This window comes from Syngnathus acus, chromosome 5, assembly GCF_901709675.1.
Source record: "Syngnathus acus chromosome 5, fSynAcu1.2, whole genome shotgun sequence".
Classification (NCBI taxonomy): domain Eukaryota; kingdom Metazoa; phylum Chordata; class Actinopteri; order Syngnathiformes; family Syngnathidae; genus Syngnathus; species Syngnathus acus.
The window spans coordinates 13029671-13045430 of NC_051091.1; the positions used below are offsets into that span (position 1 = coordinate 13029671).

Sequence of the window (15760 nt, forward strand, 5' to 3'; positions counted from 1 at the left end):
CCGATGGCTTCGGCGAGCGCATCGCAATCGGATTCCGGTCTCGGCCCCGCTCACCTTCTGCACGGTGAAGGTGCGGACGACGTACTCGGCGAGCGGGTCCGTCTCCACCAGCGTGACTTTGACGTCGCCGTAAACTTCCGTCTCGTCGGGCCAGTAGCGGACGCACTTGACCTAAAGACACACACACACCGGAGGTCAGCCCGGATTCCAATGAGCCTGTCACACAAGAGGTGGGGCTCCCGAAAAGAGCCAGAACTGAAGTTTAGAATTTTAATCTGAGTTTTAAGACTAGACTTGGATTCAAATGAGGCTCTTCCGGACTTCCAGCCCTCTGTGCAAAGTTTGGGCTTGAAATGAGGCTTTCATGCAAAGGCTTTTAAATGAGGGTTTCGACAGAGGTTTACGGTCTCAAGGTCATGTTGCACGGCAGGCTTTGGCTTCAAATTTACAGAGTTGGGTTTCAAATTAGGGCACCAAGCCAGCTGGTAGGATGCTTAAAAAAACATAAGCAAATAAAATCAACATTCAAATACAACTTTGTGCTGTTCTTTCATTTTATGACTGCAGGGGCGACGTCGGTTATGCTGGCATTAGCATTACTGTCAGCACACCTTTGCAACTCACCCTGCCCACCTCCACCAGGTTGGTCACCATGACGATGGAGGCCGAGTTCTCCTGCCACACCATCCTCCAGAAATCCCTCACCGTCTCCTGCATGGGCCCTAGCGCACACACAAACCAAGTACATATGCACACATGAAACATGTCTCACAGACACACACGCACGCACGCACGCACGCACGCACACACACACACGCACACACACACACACGCCGTGCACGCTAAAAGATGCAGTAGCTGAGAGCAGGTTGGAGGCTTTCAGGTAATGGGCTCTTAAATTTGTCCAGGGCATTTTTTTTTCTTCTGTGATCGGACTACTTAAATTTAGGAGGTTGAGGTAATCGCATCCTGCCAAAAGGTCCCTGATGAGTGAGCATGTATGCGCACACGCACGGCGGCGTCATTTGCGCTGCGTTACCTTGTGTGGCGATGTAATGTCTGGGCCGGTGGTAGCCCTGAGGGACACATAACACAAACGCTTGAAAATAATTCAAAATCATATTCATCATCACAAATACAAAGATAATAATCATACAACATGAAAAAACGTTCCATATTCTGGAGTTCCAGTTTTTCCATCATTTCAACTTATTAGTCGAAGTACGTATGCTGTGCAGAGCGAGTTCAACAAGATCCAGAATGAAACGAATGCTTGTCATTTGGAAAAGCTCATATGCTTTCTGCGTCTCCATTTCCTCTCCAAATTATTGTCATCCCATCTTCAAGAGTCAAGGTTGTATTCGTGCATAAAAGGCCAATTCAACATTGTTTTAGGGGGCAAATTTCATGCCGCCAAGTCAAAGCAAGTTGATGAACTTGAACTCACGTCAATGAAGTTGGCGTTGATGTAGTCGGAGAGGGGCTCCCCGTCCAGCGGCTGCAGTCGCACTCGTGTGTGATCGTCTGAGGGGTCAGATGGCACCACGGACAAGCAAACAAACACAACAGGCCTCAAGTCACGCCCACCCACAGCGCGCTGCATCTGCACCGCTCCCTTTCGCAAACGCAGCTTGGCCGCATGTGAGCAAAACTAGCAAAACGCACAATGGCGTCCAATGTCATCCAATGTCGTCCAATGCCGCTGACGATTGTATCGCGTTCCAGCGAAGCGGGAGCACCGATGCCCAAGTAGAGAATGCCTACTATTTGTGAGTGAGCTGTCAAGTTGGAGGGCAACTGTTAGTAAGTTGGTCATTAACAAGTGCGATTCTTCTGCCGAGACTCGCTCTCCTCTGGATGTGGTCAACCTCCTCCGCACATCGTTTTTTTTTTTTTAAACATTCAGGATAAAAAAGAAAATCTGGTAACTGGTAGTTACTGGACGATTATAGCGGAGGGAAACTTGGACTGGAGCTGACCCCGGTCCATGGGGCAGCCGCCGGACAGAAGATTGTTTTTTTTTGTGTTGTGAAAATAAGAGACACGGATGTGTCGTGCACTGCAATTATGCTGGCTGAGGGGCTAACTGGAAATGCAAAATCAACAATAAATAATGTTCAAAGACCAAGAGGTCGCGTGAGTGAGTGCCGCGGTCCGGCTAGCGGCAGCTCTTTGCCAAGCTAACGTGTCAAGTGCAGACGTTGATGGCTTGCGAGTGCTGAACAAGACTCTTGATTTATTGCCTCCTCTGCCCAAATCTTCAACATTCACACTAACACGTGCACACACCTCATCCGCTCCGCTCGCATCCGTCATGGAGCTCGCTAATCGCTAAACTTGCCGCCAAGCTGGAGGCGTTAGCAACTTTAATAGACTGACTGCTGTGCTGAGTGCGTGTGCGTGCAAACCTGTTTGTGTGGCGTATGGACCACATCGCCTATGACAGGCTGTGTGTGTTTGTGTGTGTGTGTGTGTGTGTGTGTGTGTGTGTGTGTGTGTGTGTGGGTGTGTGTGTGTGTGTGTGTGTGTGTGTTTGTGGTGGAGGGTATTAGAGTGTGTAATAGCCTATTAAGTCCACAGCTCCCTCCAGCCGATGTGCCAGAGCACTTGGGAATGTTGACTCACACATGCGTCCAGCCTCGACAACGCTACGGCATCATGAAGAAGACTCCTTCCGCCTCGTGTTGGTCTGGCCACTTGCGAGTACAACGGCACGCGGCTGATGTTTGTCAGGCACAGCTCGCCAAGACATGTTGCAGAGGCTCCGTCCACACGTCTACCAAATTTCAATGTGCCAAAAGGTCCGCCGCGTTGAGCCAAAATGGCCCACGTATGGAGCTGACGGGTTTTACGGGACAAAATCATAAAAAGTCACAAAATGACGGTGGAATGAACAATTTTGTCTTTTGGACCATGTCTGCTTGAGACACGTCTGTTCATGACAGCAAATGTCACACGCCATCCGAGGGGCTGATTATTTTTTTGGGGGGTGGCTACTTGAGTCATTTGTGACAGACTCTTGAACGCTCATCAGACAGTGTCAACGTACCAAGCACCCAAGCACTTTTCGGGAAAAGCGAGACAAATGCATTTGGGGCCTGGTGAGTTACTGTTTTGCTTCTTTTACAAACGGTTGTTTTTTGTCAGTCAAGTCGGCGTCAATGGCACTTAAGGGCGCCTCGTAATGATGTGCTCATAAAACACCTGAGGGATTTGCGCCGCGGCAGCTTTTTTCATTCACGCAACAGCCGACAGCAAAAGCTCTCTCGTCTTCCGATGAATTGGTCAAAGTGGCGCAACGATTCAAATGCCAAACCAGATGGTCTTTGAGGGCTGAAGTTGGTCGCCTTTAAATAGCACAACCAAGCGAGCCTCCTCGACAGCTTCACGACACAAAGGCAACAGAGCGAGTTGAAGGTAACAACAGGAATCAGAAGTGGAAAAACAAAAAGTGGCAGTACTCACAAGCGATGATGTTGCCATAGCGATTCTTGTTGCGATTGTCGTCTTTTTTGGCCGTCTCCCAGGGTGCCGTCTGTCCTTCCGCCAGAGCCTGAAAACATGCGCCAGTCAGAAAAGGCCAAAAAAAATAAGCCACAAAACATGACGTCAAAACATGACACGTTTTGGGGGAAAAATTGACTCATCTTTTTTGCTTCACACTCTTTGATTGGCATTTTCTTTCTTTCAAAAAACATACTTGGAGAAACGCCATTCAGTTTGCCATAATTGAGCATTTGCGATCCTACTGACAGTGATCATGAAGCGTGTGCGTGTGCTTGACCTCGTATTCCTCCTTGAAGCCATAGCCTTGGCCACATTTCATCTGCGTGATGTGTTGGAGGAGGTCGGCCACGCGGATGGCCGGCTGGAACTGGCCCGCCTGGAACTGACCTGCACAAACGTGTTGGCATGAAGACACTGATCACAAGTCCCACTGGAGCCAACTGTCAGTGTTGCTCTTTTGGCACCCTTGTTATTTTATTTAAATTCATGATAGTGATGTCAATGCAAATGTACTGAAACGTCCTGAGGGTGTTTTCTTTTTTGTATTGATTCCAAATCGCTAGCACCTTCAATGGAATGGAACCTTGCTTTACAGATAATTCAGTGTACAAATGAAAGCAAAATGACCCCGTTATTTACTGGACTGAAATGAAGGGTTTCATTGGCCAATCAGGAATGATTCTTGTCTATCAAGTGGTAGATTTGCAGCAATAAAACAAACTGGATTTTTCCAATTTTTCAGTTGATGAAAAAGTCCGTCCTCACCCGGAGTACCTGGCCACTGGCGGTTTTCTCCCACATACCCAAAAGACGCTTGCCACATTGTCCTGGGCGACGTACCGGTTTGGTAGGCGAGGTCCACCGACTCGCGGTTGCGGTACGGGAAGCTCTGCAGCGTCGGCGAGGGCTGGGCGAGCGACGGCTGGGCGAGTGACGGCTGGCCGCCGTCTATCGAGCGGGTCGGCAAAGACAAGATGGCATGGGGGTTACCGTAACGACGACAACAATGGGCCTTGGCTACACGTAGACGGCGGTCGAGCAGAGCGCATCCCCCCAAATTCAGTCCCTGAAGGCAGTTTGACATTTTGGTTGGCGTGTCTATCGCCCAGACTGCCTGAAAAGTCTTCCATTTTGGGTCACTTCTGGCTCTTTCCAGGGTGCTGTCGAGACAAACTGACAGCTGAATTACGGGGGTTGTCTTTTACCACAAAAGTGCAAATGTCGCCCAAATCGACTCCTGATACGCTTTAACTCAGGGGTGTCAAACTCGTTTTTTTCACAGGCCGCATTGTAGTCACAGCTTCTTTCGGAGGGCCATTATGACTGTCAACCCAAATAAATGTATGAGCACCTCATATTGTATACAGTAAACGCTACAAAACAAACTGACAAATAACTCGTTTTCAAATCAGAGAAGTAAAAACTGGTCAAATATTTAAAAAATAAAGATATTAAAAGTGAAGACAATTTGCAATTCTAGTAATGACACACAAATTTGATGCACAATTTATCTTCGCGGGCCACATAAAATGATGTGGCGGGCCGTATCTGGCCCCCGGGCCTTGAGTTTGACACCTGTGCTTTAACTGAATGCTGCACAACTTTCACTGCTTAACGGCATGGTGCACTATTTCACTGCAACTTTTCACTGTCAAGTGTAATGGTGCACTATTAGGCTGAAGCAGCTGGCTGTTCAAGGACCGAATGGCACGCTATTTGCTACTGTCGCCATCACATACACAAAGAAGGAGCCTGCTGGGCTGCTCCGTCCGGCCAAAGAGGAGAAGCGCTTGATTGAGGCTCTACATGGCAACCGGTAGAACACTTTGCTCCTGGCTATGAACCGATGCGGCGTCATTAGTCGTCAATGCTGTTTTTTTTTTTTTTGGGTGGGGGGGTGCTGACATAGTGCCTGACTTGGTGCGAGAGCGCACGCATGCGGGCCTTTTTGGCACCCCTGTAGCCAAGGTCACATGTGTATCAAGCCAGCCATGAAATGGAGTCCTAGCAGCAGCTCCACAACACTGACGATGATGAAGACGTCGCTCAGCCGCTGCCTGGCTGGCTTATGCACGCCAGGACGATTCTGTTCCATGCCCGAGGATGGTGCGCTATTTAGCTAAACGCCTCACTCTTCATCCCAGCCATGTGACACTGTAAGTCAGTGCTGCTTTATTTGGCTGAAGCTTCTCGCCGCGTCACATACGGGTGCACTTTTGTTCGCCACTTCTCCGCGTTTACCTTTGCACTATTTGGCTTTTCCAATAAATGCTTGGCCAGAGATTCTTAATAGGACACTATTTTGTGGTAGCTGTCCAATGTTTTGATCAACGGCGCACTATTTGATAGGAGCTGCTCGCTGTTTGTCTAATTGGTGCACTATCTTCCAGCGCATCCTCGCTGTTTAGCAAGGCACTATTTGGCTCCACTGTTTGGATAAATAACACACTTTCTGACAGATGTTGCACTGTTTTCCAGGCGCTCCCCACTATTTGTTTTAACGCTGCAATATTGCCTCGCTGCTTCTTACTGTTCATCTTAATGGTGCACCATTTTGCAGACACATTTTGTTTTTTGTCTTAACAGCGCAGTATTTGACAGAAGTGGCTTGCTGTTGACCTTAAAGGTGTGCTATTTTTCAGAAACCTTTTGCTGTCCATCTAGATAGGGCAGGGACGGACGTGCGGTCAGAGGAGGCAGACAAGACAAGTAAAAATAAAATAATATAAAATGAATATTATTTCTCTACTGATCTCTATGTATAACTAATTTTGAAAATTTTTATTGTCAAATCGCTGAAATTGCATATTTCATGTTCAAATACAATGGTGAAACGCTTTGTTTTGCTGATGGGACATACAACCGCAGTAAAAGGTCACAGGTTGAGGCAGATAGTACTTTGCCGCACTGAGGGGGGCCTTACGTGAGTCAACGGGTGATTAATGCTGCTCCATTTGTTGCTGTAGAGCAGGGGTAGGCAATTCCGGTCCTCGAGGGCCGGTGTCCTGCATGTTTTCTATGTCACCCTGTTGCAACACACCTGATTCAAATGATCAGGATTGTTATCCAGCTTCTGCACACCTTGCCAATTATCTGACCATTTGAATCAGGTGTGTTGCAACAGGGTTACATAGAAAACATGCAGGACACCGGCCCTCGAGGACCGGAATTGCCTACCCCAGCTGTAGAGGTACACGAGACAACGGATGTCACATACAAAGCACAGAGCTCTTGTTATTTTGCGCTATGTAGTAGCTAAAAGTGAAGCAGGCGTTTTTGGGAGGGATGATAGATGGGCCCCTGCTGTTGCCCCTGTGTCTTGGGAGTGTTTGAGAAATACAGCTGTAGTGTAAAGCTAGTAGATCAAACATGACGAAGCTGCTGTGATGGCATCAGAACTTCATGGGGCCAAAATTAAAGAAAATGTGCCTAAACTAAAGAAAAATAAGGACTTTTACAACAAAGTAACAGAGCTTTTTGTGGTGAAGGATAGGCGAATGGACTTCATCTACAAATAAAGGTAAGACCACAAACTGTGTGTGTGTGTGTGTGTGTGTGTGTGTGTGTGTGTGTGTGTGTGTGTGTGTGTGTGTTTTCCATCAGCACACAGGGCATGTGATGCGTCAGTGCAGTAGTGTTGGAGTAGTAGTGCCTGTAGTTTGTGCATGCTGCATGCTGCCTCTGCTTGCCACTTTTCTCCTTTCAGCTACCGCCACCGGCTCGCCCTCTGTTTCCGGGGGTGAAAAGAGGAGCCGAGTGCATAAGCCTCCTCAGCCGGTACACAGCCTCTCCATTGCCAAGACTTGCACACGCCTCCTCGTGGCCACACACGGCAACTGGCACCCTGCGGTCTCAGGCTAAGTTGTGCAGGATCTCGGAGCAGCAGTGGGCCCCAGAGATGCGGCATGTAGGCCCACCGGTGTGTGGACAGGCCCTACTGCCCATCAACCACTGTCCCGGCCGTGGGTGAACAGCTCCAGCTATGGGTAAATAGTGAAGACCTCAACGGTGGACCAGGCAGAGGATGATGGCTGACCTAAGGGGAGGTGTCACAACGGCTGGGAAGGCGGATGAAGGCTGCAGCAGAAAAGGGTCACCAGTCGTCTTGGTCTCCATGCCACTGGATTCTGACCCCGATCTGTCAAGGACAGTGTGGTGACTGTCTGTGCACCAGTCTCCCCACTTTAAACAAAGTCACGGACATGCATCTTTTTCAGGGAATCCACCTTACATCCCAGATTAAAGTCCTGTGGCAACCAGTAAGTGGCAACGGGGGCAGGATTGTGAAGTCTGGAAGCCCCTAGTCACAAGCTGGCACATCAGGCAGTGGATGTTAGATGATCGTTGGGCTCTTGGACCGAGGCAGAAAGAGCTCTTCGGTAGCTGCATCCACGACTGAGCAGCCCTTTTTAGGACCCACTCTGCTCACCCCTGACAGGGAAGGGGCTAGAAAAGGTGCCCTAAATATAGCCTGCCTCAAACCTCCCGACTGGATTGCCGCATTCAGAAGGATCACCAATATGCGGTCAAAAACACAGAAATATGAATTTTGGAGCCTGGAATGTGCGCACACTAATGGACAGTTTAACCAGAGATAGGCCGGAGAGGAGAACTGGGAACTGAGAAGATGCCGGATTGACATAGCTGCTCTTTCAGAAACCCGACGGGCAGAGGAAGGTCATCTGAAGGAGGAAAAGGGTGGATACACTCTTCTGGTCATGATGGCGCCGCGGATGGCAGCCACGGTGAGTCGCTCTCTGTTTATGTGTCTTATTTTGTGTGTTTTCTGTGTCCTCTGCTGTCCATCCCGGATCACTTTTACTAGAGAAGCGCTGTTAAACATCGGACAGTCTTCTTCTGGTATTTTCTCTCCTGTTCTCTTCGATTCAGACTGTTTGTCGGAGATTCTAGCCGGAGCGGCGGTGCTGTACAAGCTAGCACGACGACGGCGGCGCGGAAAACGAGCGGGAGCACTCGTAAGGCTGAGGCAGAGAGGGTTCCGTTCTGCCCTACCGTCAATTCATCTGGCGAATGTCCGCTCCCTGGCGAACAAGATGGACGAACTGCTGCTCCTCACTTCAAGGAACACGGACTTCAGCAGATCCGCCGCGCTGTGCTTTGTGGAAACGTGGCTCAGCGAACGAACGCCCCACCACGCCGTTGAGCGTGCGGGCTTCAGGCTAACGCGAGCAGATCGCAGCGCGGAGCTCTCCGGAAAATCAAAGGGAGGTGGTCTCTGTTTCTACATTAATGAACGTTGGTGTACTGATGTCACGGTGTTGAAAGAGTTTTGCAGCCCTCTCCTAGAAACACTTTTCATAAACTGCCGGCCGTTCTATTCACCACGGGAGTTCTCCTCGATCGTCATGGCGGCTGTTTACATCCCACCACACGCACGTGCGAGTGAAGCCACGCAGATGCTGGCTGACCAGGTAACAGACATGGAGAAACTTCTACCAAACTCACTAATCATTGTTCTGGGTGATCTTAACAGGGCGAACCTCGCACACGAACTCCCCAGATACAGACAGCACGTAACGTGTCCCACCAGAGGGGCACAGACTCTGGACCACTGCTACACCGTGATCAAGGATGCATACCACTCTGCGGCTCGTGCAGCTTTAGGACTCTCGGACCACTGTCTAGTTCATCTGATCCCGGCCTACAGGCAGAAACTAAAAACTTCTAAGCCTGTGGTGAGGACTGTGAGGAAGTGGACAGTGGAGTCAAGGCAGGACCTCCAAGCCTGCTTTGACTGCACCGATTGGGGAGCTTTCGAAGCTGCAACTTCAGACTTGCATGAACTCACTGACACTGTCACATCATACATCAGTTTTTGTGAGGATCTGTGTGTGCAGACTAAGACCTTCTGCACGTACAACAACGACAAACCTTGGTTTACACCGAACCTCAGGAGGCTGCGCAAAGTCAAGGAGGAGGCCTACAGGAGCGGCGACCGCGACCTGTTCAGGCAGACCAGAAACACACTGAACCGAGAGGTCAGGAAAGCCAAGAGGTGTTACGGGGAGAACCTGACGAGACACCTCTCTGCCAATCCTGATCCCTCAACAGTGTGGAAAGGTCTGCAGAGCATCACGGGCTACAAGAAACGAACCCCCCGTCCTGTGGAGAGCCCAAGGCTTGCTAACCAGCTGAATAAGTTCTACTGCAGGTTTGATCGGTCCTCCCACACAACGGGACTTCCTGCAGCACAATCTACATACTCACCTCTCCCCACAACTGCTCTGTCCACACCTCTATCATCGTTGTCACCCACTCTCTCTCTTGCAGAGGCCGCGCCCGCACTCCAGGTCCGCGAGGAGGAAGTGCGCCAGATGTTCCGGAGACAAAAGACCAGGAAGGCACCGGGCCCAGACGGCGTGTCACCTTCCTGCTTGAAAGTCTGCGCTGAACAGCTGGCGCCCACCTTTGCACGGATCTTCAACCGTTCTCTGGAGCTGTGTGAGGTGCCCTCGTGCTTCAAGAGCTCCACCATCGTTCCAGTGGCCAAGAAGCCCGCCATCACAGGTTTGAATGACTATAGACCCGTCGCACTGACATCTGTGGTCATGAAATCTTTCGAGAGGTTAGTGCTGAACCACCTGAAGGAGGTCACGGGCCCCCTGCTTGACCCCCTCCAGTTTGCCTACCGGGCAAACAGGTCAGTGGATGATGCGGTCAACATGGGACTGCACTACATCCTGCACCACCTGGACACCCCAGGAACGTACGCCAGGATCATGTTCGTGGACTTCAGCTCGGCGTTCAACACCATCGCTCCTGACATCCTCCAACAGAAGCTCATCCAGCTTGCGGTGCCTGCCCCCACCTGTCAGTGGATCACCAGCTTCCTGACCAACAGGAGCCAATTGAATAAGCTATCCTTTTGGGTCCATATACTTGTAAATCTGACTCTTAAGGAGTCAGTGCCTCACTAACCATGAACCTCACCGCACGTCACTGAGATAGGGCATTATTTGACAGACAACTTTTACTGTTGATCTTAACGGTGTACAATTTTAAAGAGTTCTAAACGAGTGAATCCTCCAACGAATAGAAATGTAAAAGCTGTTCTCTCCGCGTTTGCTAAGGATGAAGGGAAGCGAGAGAAAGAAAAGGCGCAGACGACGGCAAAGAGCAGTGTAAAGGTAATGCATCATATATAATCTCAAATATGAGCTGTGTAAGCACAGAGTCAAGATGCGTCTCCGCCGAGCGACCGCACATAAAGGTTAAAAACGAGTCGCTCTCAACCCCACTCTCACCTTCAATTACCCACCACTGACACATTACAGCCACACAAAATGACTGCCATTAGCTATAATCACCCTGCATTCAGCTAATGCTAAGCTGAATGAGATAGCATGATAGCATAGTAATTGCTCAATTGGGCGGGGGCGGGGGGGGGTTAGGGTTATTATGAAATAGAGTATCTTCTGAAGGCAAGGATGTCCCCGGAGTAAATTGAAGTCCGGGTGGGGGGTGGACGCTGGGCTTTCGTGGTGGGAAGGAAACCAGTACAAATACTTTGTTCACATACTTGGTCAATTTGAGGCGCTACTTTAGAACTGTACTGATGTTTGCATTTTTCTTTACAGTTGAACAGTTATGAAGTCAATAACATATTTCTAACCACCACACGAGTTTATAGTAAAGTACATTGCAAAAGGCCAGAGGCGGGCCAATGAGTAGCATTGACAGCGGCAGTGTTGCAACCTTTCAAGCAACGCATATTTGAACACAAACACGTGTCAACAGACATGGATTCCTTATCTTCTTCAAAAACAAGACATTTTACTGCAGTTGTAGTAGCTAGCTTTTGGCATTTGTGAAACTCTTCTTTGTTTGTGTCTGCATGACTGCATGAGAGCACCGAGCATGAGCTGCAACAAACTGGCAAGCTGATTGATTCTTTGCACTCGCTTTGTTATCGTTGTACAACGTCTTTTGTGTGTATCACATCACATTTTGGAGCTAGCTTTCCTTTGTGTGCCAAACGATCCGTTTTCCAAACGTAGGCACTAAAGGTCAAAAGCCGTCAGAAAATCCAACACTCAAGAAAATAATCTTTGTAGAAAGGAGAGCAAGCAAGAGGGCCCGGACTCGTTCCGACGAGCTCTTCTTTTCTGGAATTGTCTTCTGTTCGTGTGAAAGCTAAGACGGGTCGTCCTTACGGCAACACAATAAGCTGACGAGGGCGCAGAACGAGGAAGACGCATCGAAGAAAATTGATTATGGGCGCGAGACGTGTTTGCACATATAACAGACGCAACAACGCGCCGTCCTTCATCTTGATCCGCGGGATTTGCATGGAATCAGCATTAACACCCTCCTGTGCAAAACCCTGGCGCACATCCTGTTTATCACTGCGGAAAACGTTGGCGCGTCCTCGAGCTTTCCCGCCGAGGATTCGCGCCATTGTTGTGTGGCCAATCGGGCCCAGAACAACACCTGAGCCAAGCACAAAGACGGGGCAGCTGCAACTCGACGCACACACGCAACACACACGCACACACGTACGCACGCACGCACGCACACACACGTACACACACACACACACACACACACGCACACACACGCACACACACACACACACACACACACACACACACACACACACACACACACACACACACACACACACACACACACACACAAACCATATATAGGCTACGGCAAACACACATAAAACATACGCACAACACACACTTGCCCCCAGCACACGCAAAACAGACACCAACACACGCAGTTACGCTTAAACCCCCTCCCCCGCCCACACGCGTACAGCTAAATCCCAGCACGCTCGGCATGTCGGATTCAGCCGAGCTCCTTCGTGCCGCCTCTGATACGTCAACGTGCGCGCGTCTTTCTCTTTGTCGTCAAAGAACTTCCTCCTTGCGGCTGGCCCATTTTTTGCAAACCACTCAAACTTGCAAAAATATATTGGAAGAAAACTGTTTTCAACACTCAGACACATGAATTACATTGAAGTGACTAACCCTATGTAGTTGCTCATACAGACATAGTTAAATGGAATTGAAATGAATGAAAGTTTCTTTGTCTGTCAGACCAAGCATGAGCCGAAGAGCCATCGTGCACTGGCCCGCCTGAGGGTAATAGAAGGCAGACGAGTGCACGTCAGCTCCTCACAGAGGATAAAGAACACGGGTGTGAGTATGCTACTGTGATGTGGAATGGTTTTGCGTTCACACACAAAGAACGCTGTGAATGCTAATGCTGAGGTGACTCACCCAGAGATGCAGAAGCAGGTGCAGGCTCTTTGGACACTGGAAAACACCACAATAATCAGCACCGCAATAATCAATGACCGCGACAAGCAAGGAGATACGACGCCATCGACCACATTTGATTTTTCCTCGATTGTCGCGTAAGAACAGTTGAATGAGTAATTTCCAGCAGCACGAGTTTCAAGCCCGCTCTGCTAAATTTGCACTGCAGTTAACAAACATCACAGCAAAAAGGCAACGGCGGTGGAATGCAAGTTTTGGAGCGCTTGTCTCCGCACCCAAGGAGAAAACCTCCATCTCTAGTTTGTAGTGGAGTCTTCTTAAAGTTTTTCAACCCTGATAAATGCATGAAATGAGTAACAGTAAATATTGAGCCGTCCATCCATTTGTGCTGGAGCTTGAAATTCTTTTTTACGTCTGAGATTTTTTTTCCATCTTCAGATCTTATCCTTGAAACAAATGATCTTTTCTTTGATGTTTTCCCCCAAAAATGTTCAAAGGCCTGGTAGGTGAGCCATCATGCAAATCTCCACCTCCAATGTCTCAACGTGGAGGAAAAACACTTTTGGGAAATGCGTGCGTGTATGCGTACCTGAGTAGTAGGAATTGAGCAGGGATTTGCTCTGCAGCGTCTTGCTTGTCTGCATGGAGAAGGAGCAGGAAGAGGGGGAGGCTGAAGGGGAGGATGAGGAAGGGCATGTGAAGAGCAGGCAAGATGGAAAACGGCAGCAGTAGGAAGCATGTTGAGGAAGCAGAAAAAGGGGGAAAAAGAGATAAGGCCTCAGTAAGCTCATAGGCGAAAAGCATCGGAGAACACCTTGAAAGGGGAAAAAAAATAGAAAGAGGCATCAATTGCCCATACGCAAAGCAAGCAGGAAGCAGGCGTTAACACTAATGGCAGCCGCTGACAAATATTACAATTCAAAAGCAAACAGGGCTCAGTAAGCTCATAGGCAAAAAGCATCAGAGAACACCTTGAAAGGGGAAAAAATAGAAAGAGGCATCAACTCCCCCCACCCCCATATGCAAAGCAAGCAGCAAGCAGACGTTGACAAAAATGGCAGCCGCCGACAAATATTACAATTCAAAAGCAAACACGCAGACTTCAACCAGCCAACTGTCATGGCTCATACCCGGTCATTCTATTATGTGTATATGTCATCATAGTTTCCATTTGTGTCTCTGTGTACTCGACCCCGATCAGTGTGATCACCCTCACATGCCTCGCGTTACTGTCGCGTATTTAAGTTCTGGCTACCTCTCACTCCCCTGTCGGATTGTTCTCGTCTAGTCTCTTGTCTCGTCGTTCTAGTTTCTAGTCTCTCGTCTTTCTGTTCTTGTCTCTCGTCCTTCTGTCTTCTGTTATTGTCTCTCGGTTTCAGTTAGTAGTTTAGTTTTAGTGCCTGTGTCAGGAATTCCATGTTAGTTTGCCCGTTCCGGTTTGTCTGTTCCCCTTCATCCTCCCTTCCAACTCCCTTTTCCCTCAATAAACCCTGGTCCAAGCTGCATTTGGTCGCCCTGCCCCATCCTGAACGTGACACCAACGCGACAACAGCAAAAAGGCTTTTCTTCTCCCAACTTTGCGCAGGCAGGGCTGCACCTTTGAACACCACTTCAAATCAAATGTCCAAATGTCAGTTATGTGCTCCTTCCTCCGGGCTGCCACCGCATTTTGGACCGTCGCTTGAGGGAGGACCGTCCGACATCAAAATAAAGCGCACGGCAAAAGCGCAGAGGCCCCAAAATGGAACCCTGTGCAAGGGATCTTTGCACGCGGCCTCATTCGAAACCCAACTTTAAAGGTCAAGCAAAGGGACACACGGGCGCATGCAACGACCCGCCGATGACGGGTGTACACCAAGAAGTGAGACAAAGTACTCTTTCTCCTTCTTGCTTGACTTCTTTCTTTCTTTTGCTCTTCTCTACTAACCTTGGCTTTCAATGGCTAAGCACTCCCGAAAGGCCAGTGTGACATTTTCAAGAGAAAAATGCCCTCCTAATTATGACACACACGCACACGCACACACACACACTCAACATACACACAGTGCGTGCGTGATCATCACAGCAGAGAGAAGTCGAAAAAGCACCGATGGATGATTTTGACTTTTGGTCATGGTAACGCTACATAAAAAGTATTGTAGTGAAAAGTGAAGAAAATGTGTCGTTAGGACAAAAGTATCAGGACACATTTGTGAAATGGAAAGATGACGCATTTCGACACAACTCCAAGGCCACTTCCAAGACACAACCCGGCCAATGTATTGGCGCGGCACCGGGCATGAAAAAGGGGAGCCAGGACACAAGCCCGGGGGACTCCACTTTGAGGGCACGCGTGGTAATACTCAAACAGATGCGACTCGAAAAGCGCCTTGTCATCGAGATGGTGCCGGCCGGTACCGAGGACTCGAGCAGAGAGCGACAATTGGACCGTAAGCTCACCGAACCCGTTGAGGTCCTGGCTGGAGGTGGCGAAGGGGTCGTCCTTGTGCAGAGTGCTGACTTTGCCGGCGCAGTTGTCGGCCGTGTGGACCGGGCCCATCTCCCTCTGCTGAGTGGAACTGCTTGCCGTCTCCTTGTGCTTCTTGGCCAACTTCCTGTTGGTAGAAAGCACACAAGGCAGGAAAGAGGGTCACAACACAGCGCAACGTCCCAATCGTGGCTAGACTTGGCTTTGGCCTTGCTAAGCGGGGAAAGCAGGGATGATGGCAACAAGGAGGAGGTCATGATAATGGAGAAAGAAGAAAGGAATAGCTCGACCACACGTACGCACGCCTGCAAGCACGCACGCACGCATGCACGCACGGCCAAATTGGGAAGTGGCAATGAGCGCCGCTTCCTCCTTTTCTACTTTTCTACCACTGTGGGAATCACGGATGACTTTGTGCCCCCGGAGTGTGAGTTGCCAGCCTTTTTTTTTTCTTTCTTCGTCCCCGTCAGGCGCCATGTTGTCCGGCAAGCCGGATGAGATGAAACGAGGCCGTTTTGGGGGAAGCAAAAAGACA

At 49.4% G+C, this 15760-nt stretch overlaps 1 protein-coding gene across 9 annotated transcripts in view; it reads right to left on the bottom strand.

Annotated features, from left to right (window-relative positions):
- Nucleotides 1–15760, bottom strand: part of ptprt (protein tyrosine phosphatase receptor type T) — a 96834-nt gene that overhangs the window by 12390 nt on the left and 68684 nt on the right. For 6 of the 9 annotated variants that reach the window (XM_037252478.1, XM_037252477.1, XM_037252476.1 and 3 more), the window contains 10 exons: nt 15198–15352; nt 13348–13428; nt 12759–12794; nt 4348–4455; nt 3785–3894; nt 3466–3553; nt 1448–1533; nt 1040–1076; nt 625–722; nt 55–171 (listed from right to left, as the gene is read on the bottom strand). In XM_037252478.1, coding sequence (XP_037108373.1) covers nt 55–171; nt 625–722; nt 1040–1076; nt 1448–1533; nt 3466–3553; nt 3785–3894; nt 4348–4455; nt 12759–12794; nt 13348–13428; nt 15198–15352 — 916 coding nt within the window. The remainder of the gene's footprint in view (nt 1–54; nt 172–624; nt 723–1039; nt 1077–1447; nt 1534–3465; nt 3554–3784; nt 3895–4347; nt 4456–12758; nt 12795–13347; nt 13429–15197; nt 15353–15760) is intronic. The other 3 variants (XM_037252481.1, XM_037252474.1, XM_037252480.1) reach the window with 2 other exon arrangements.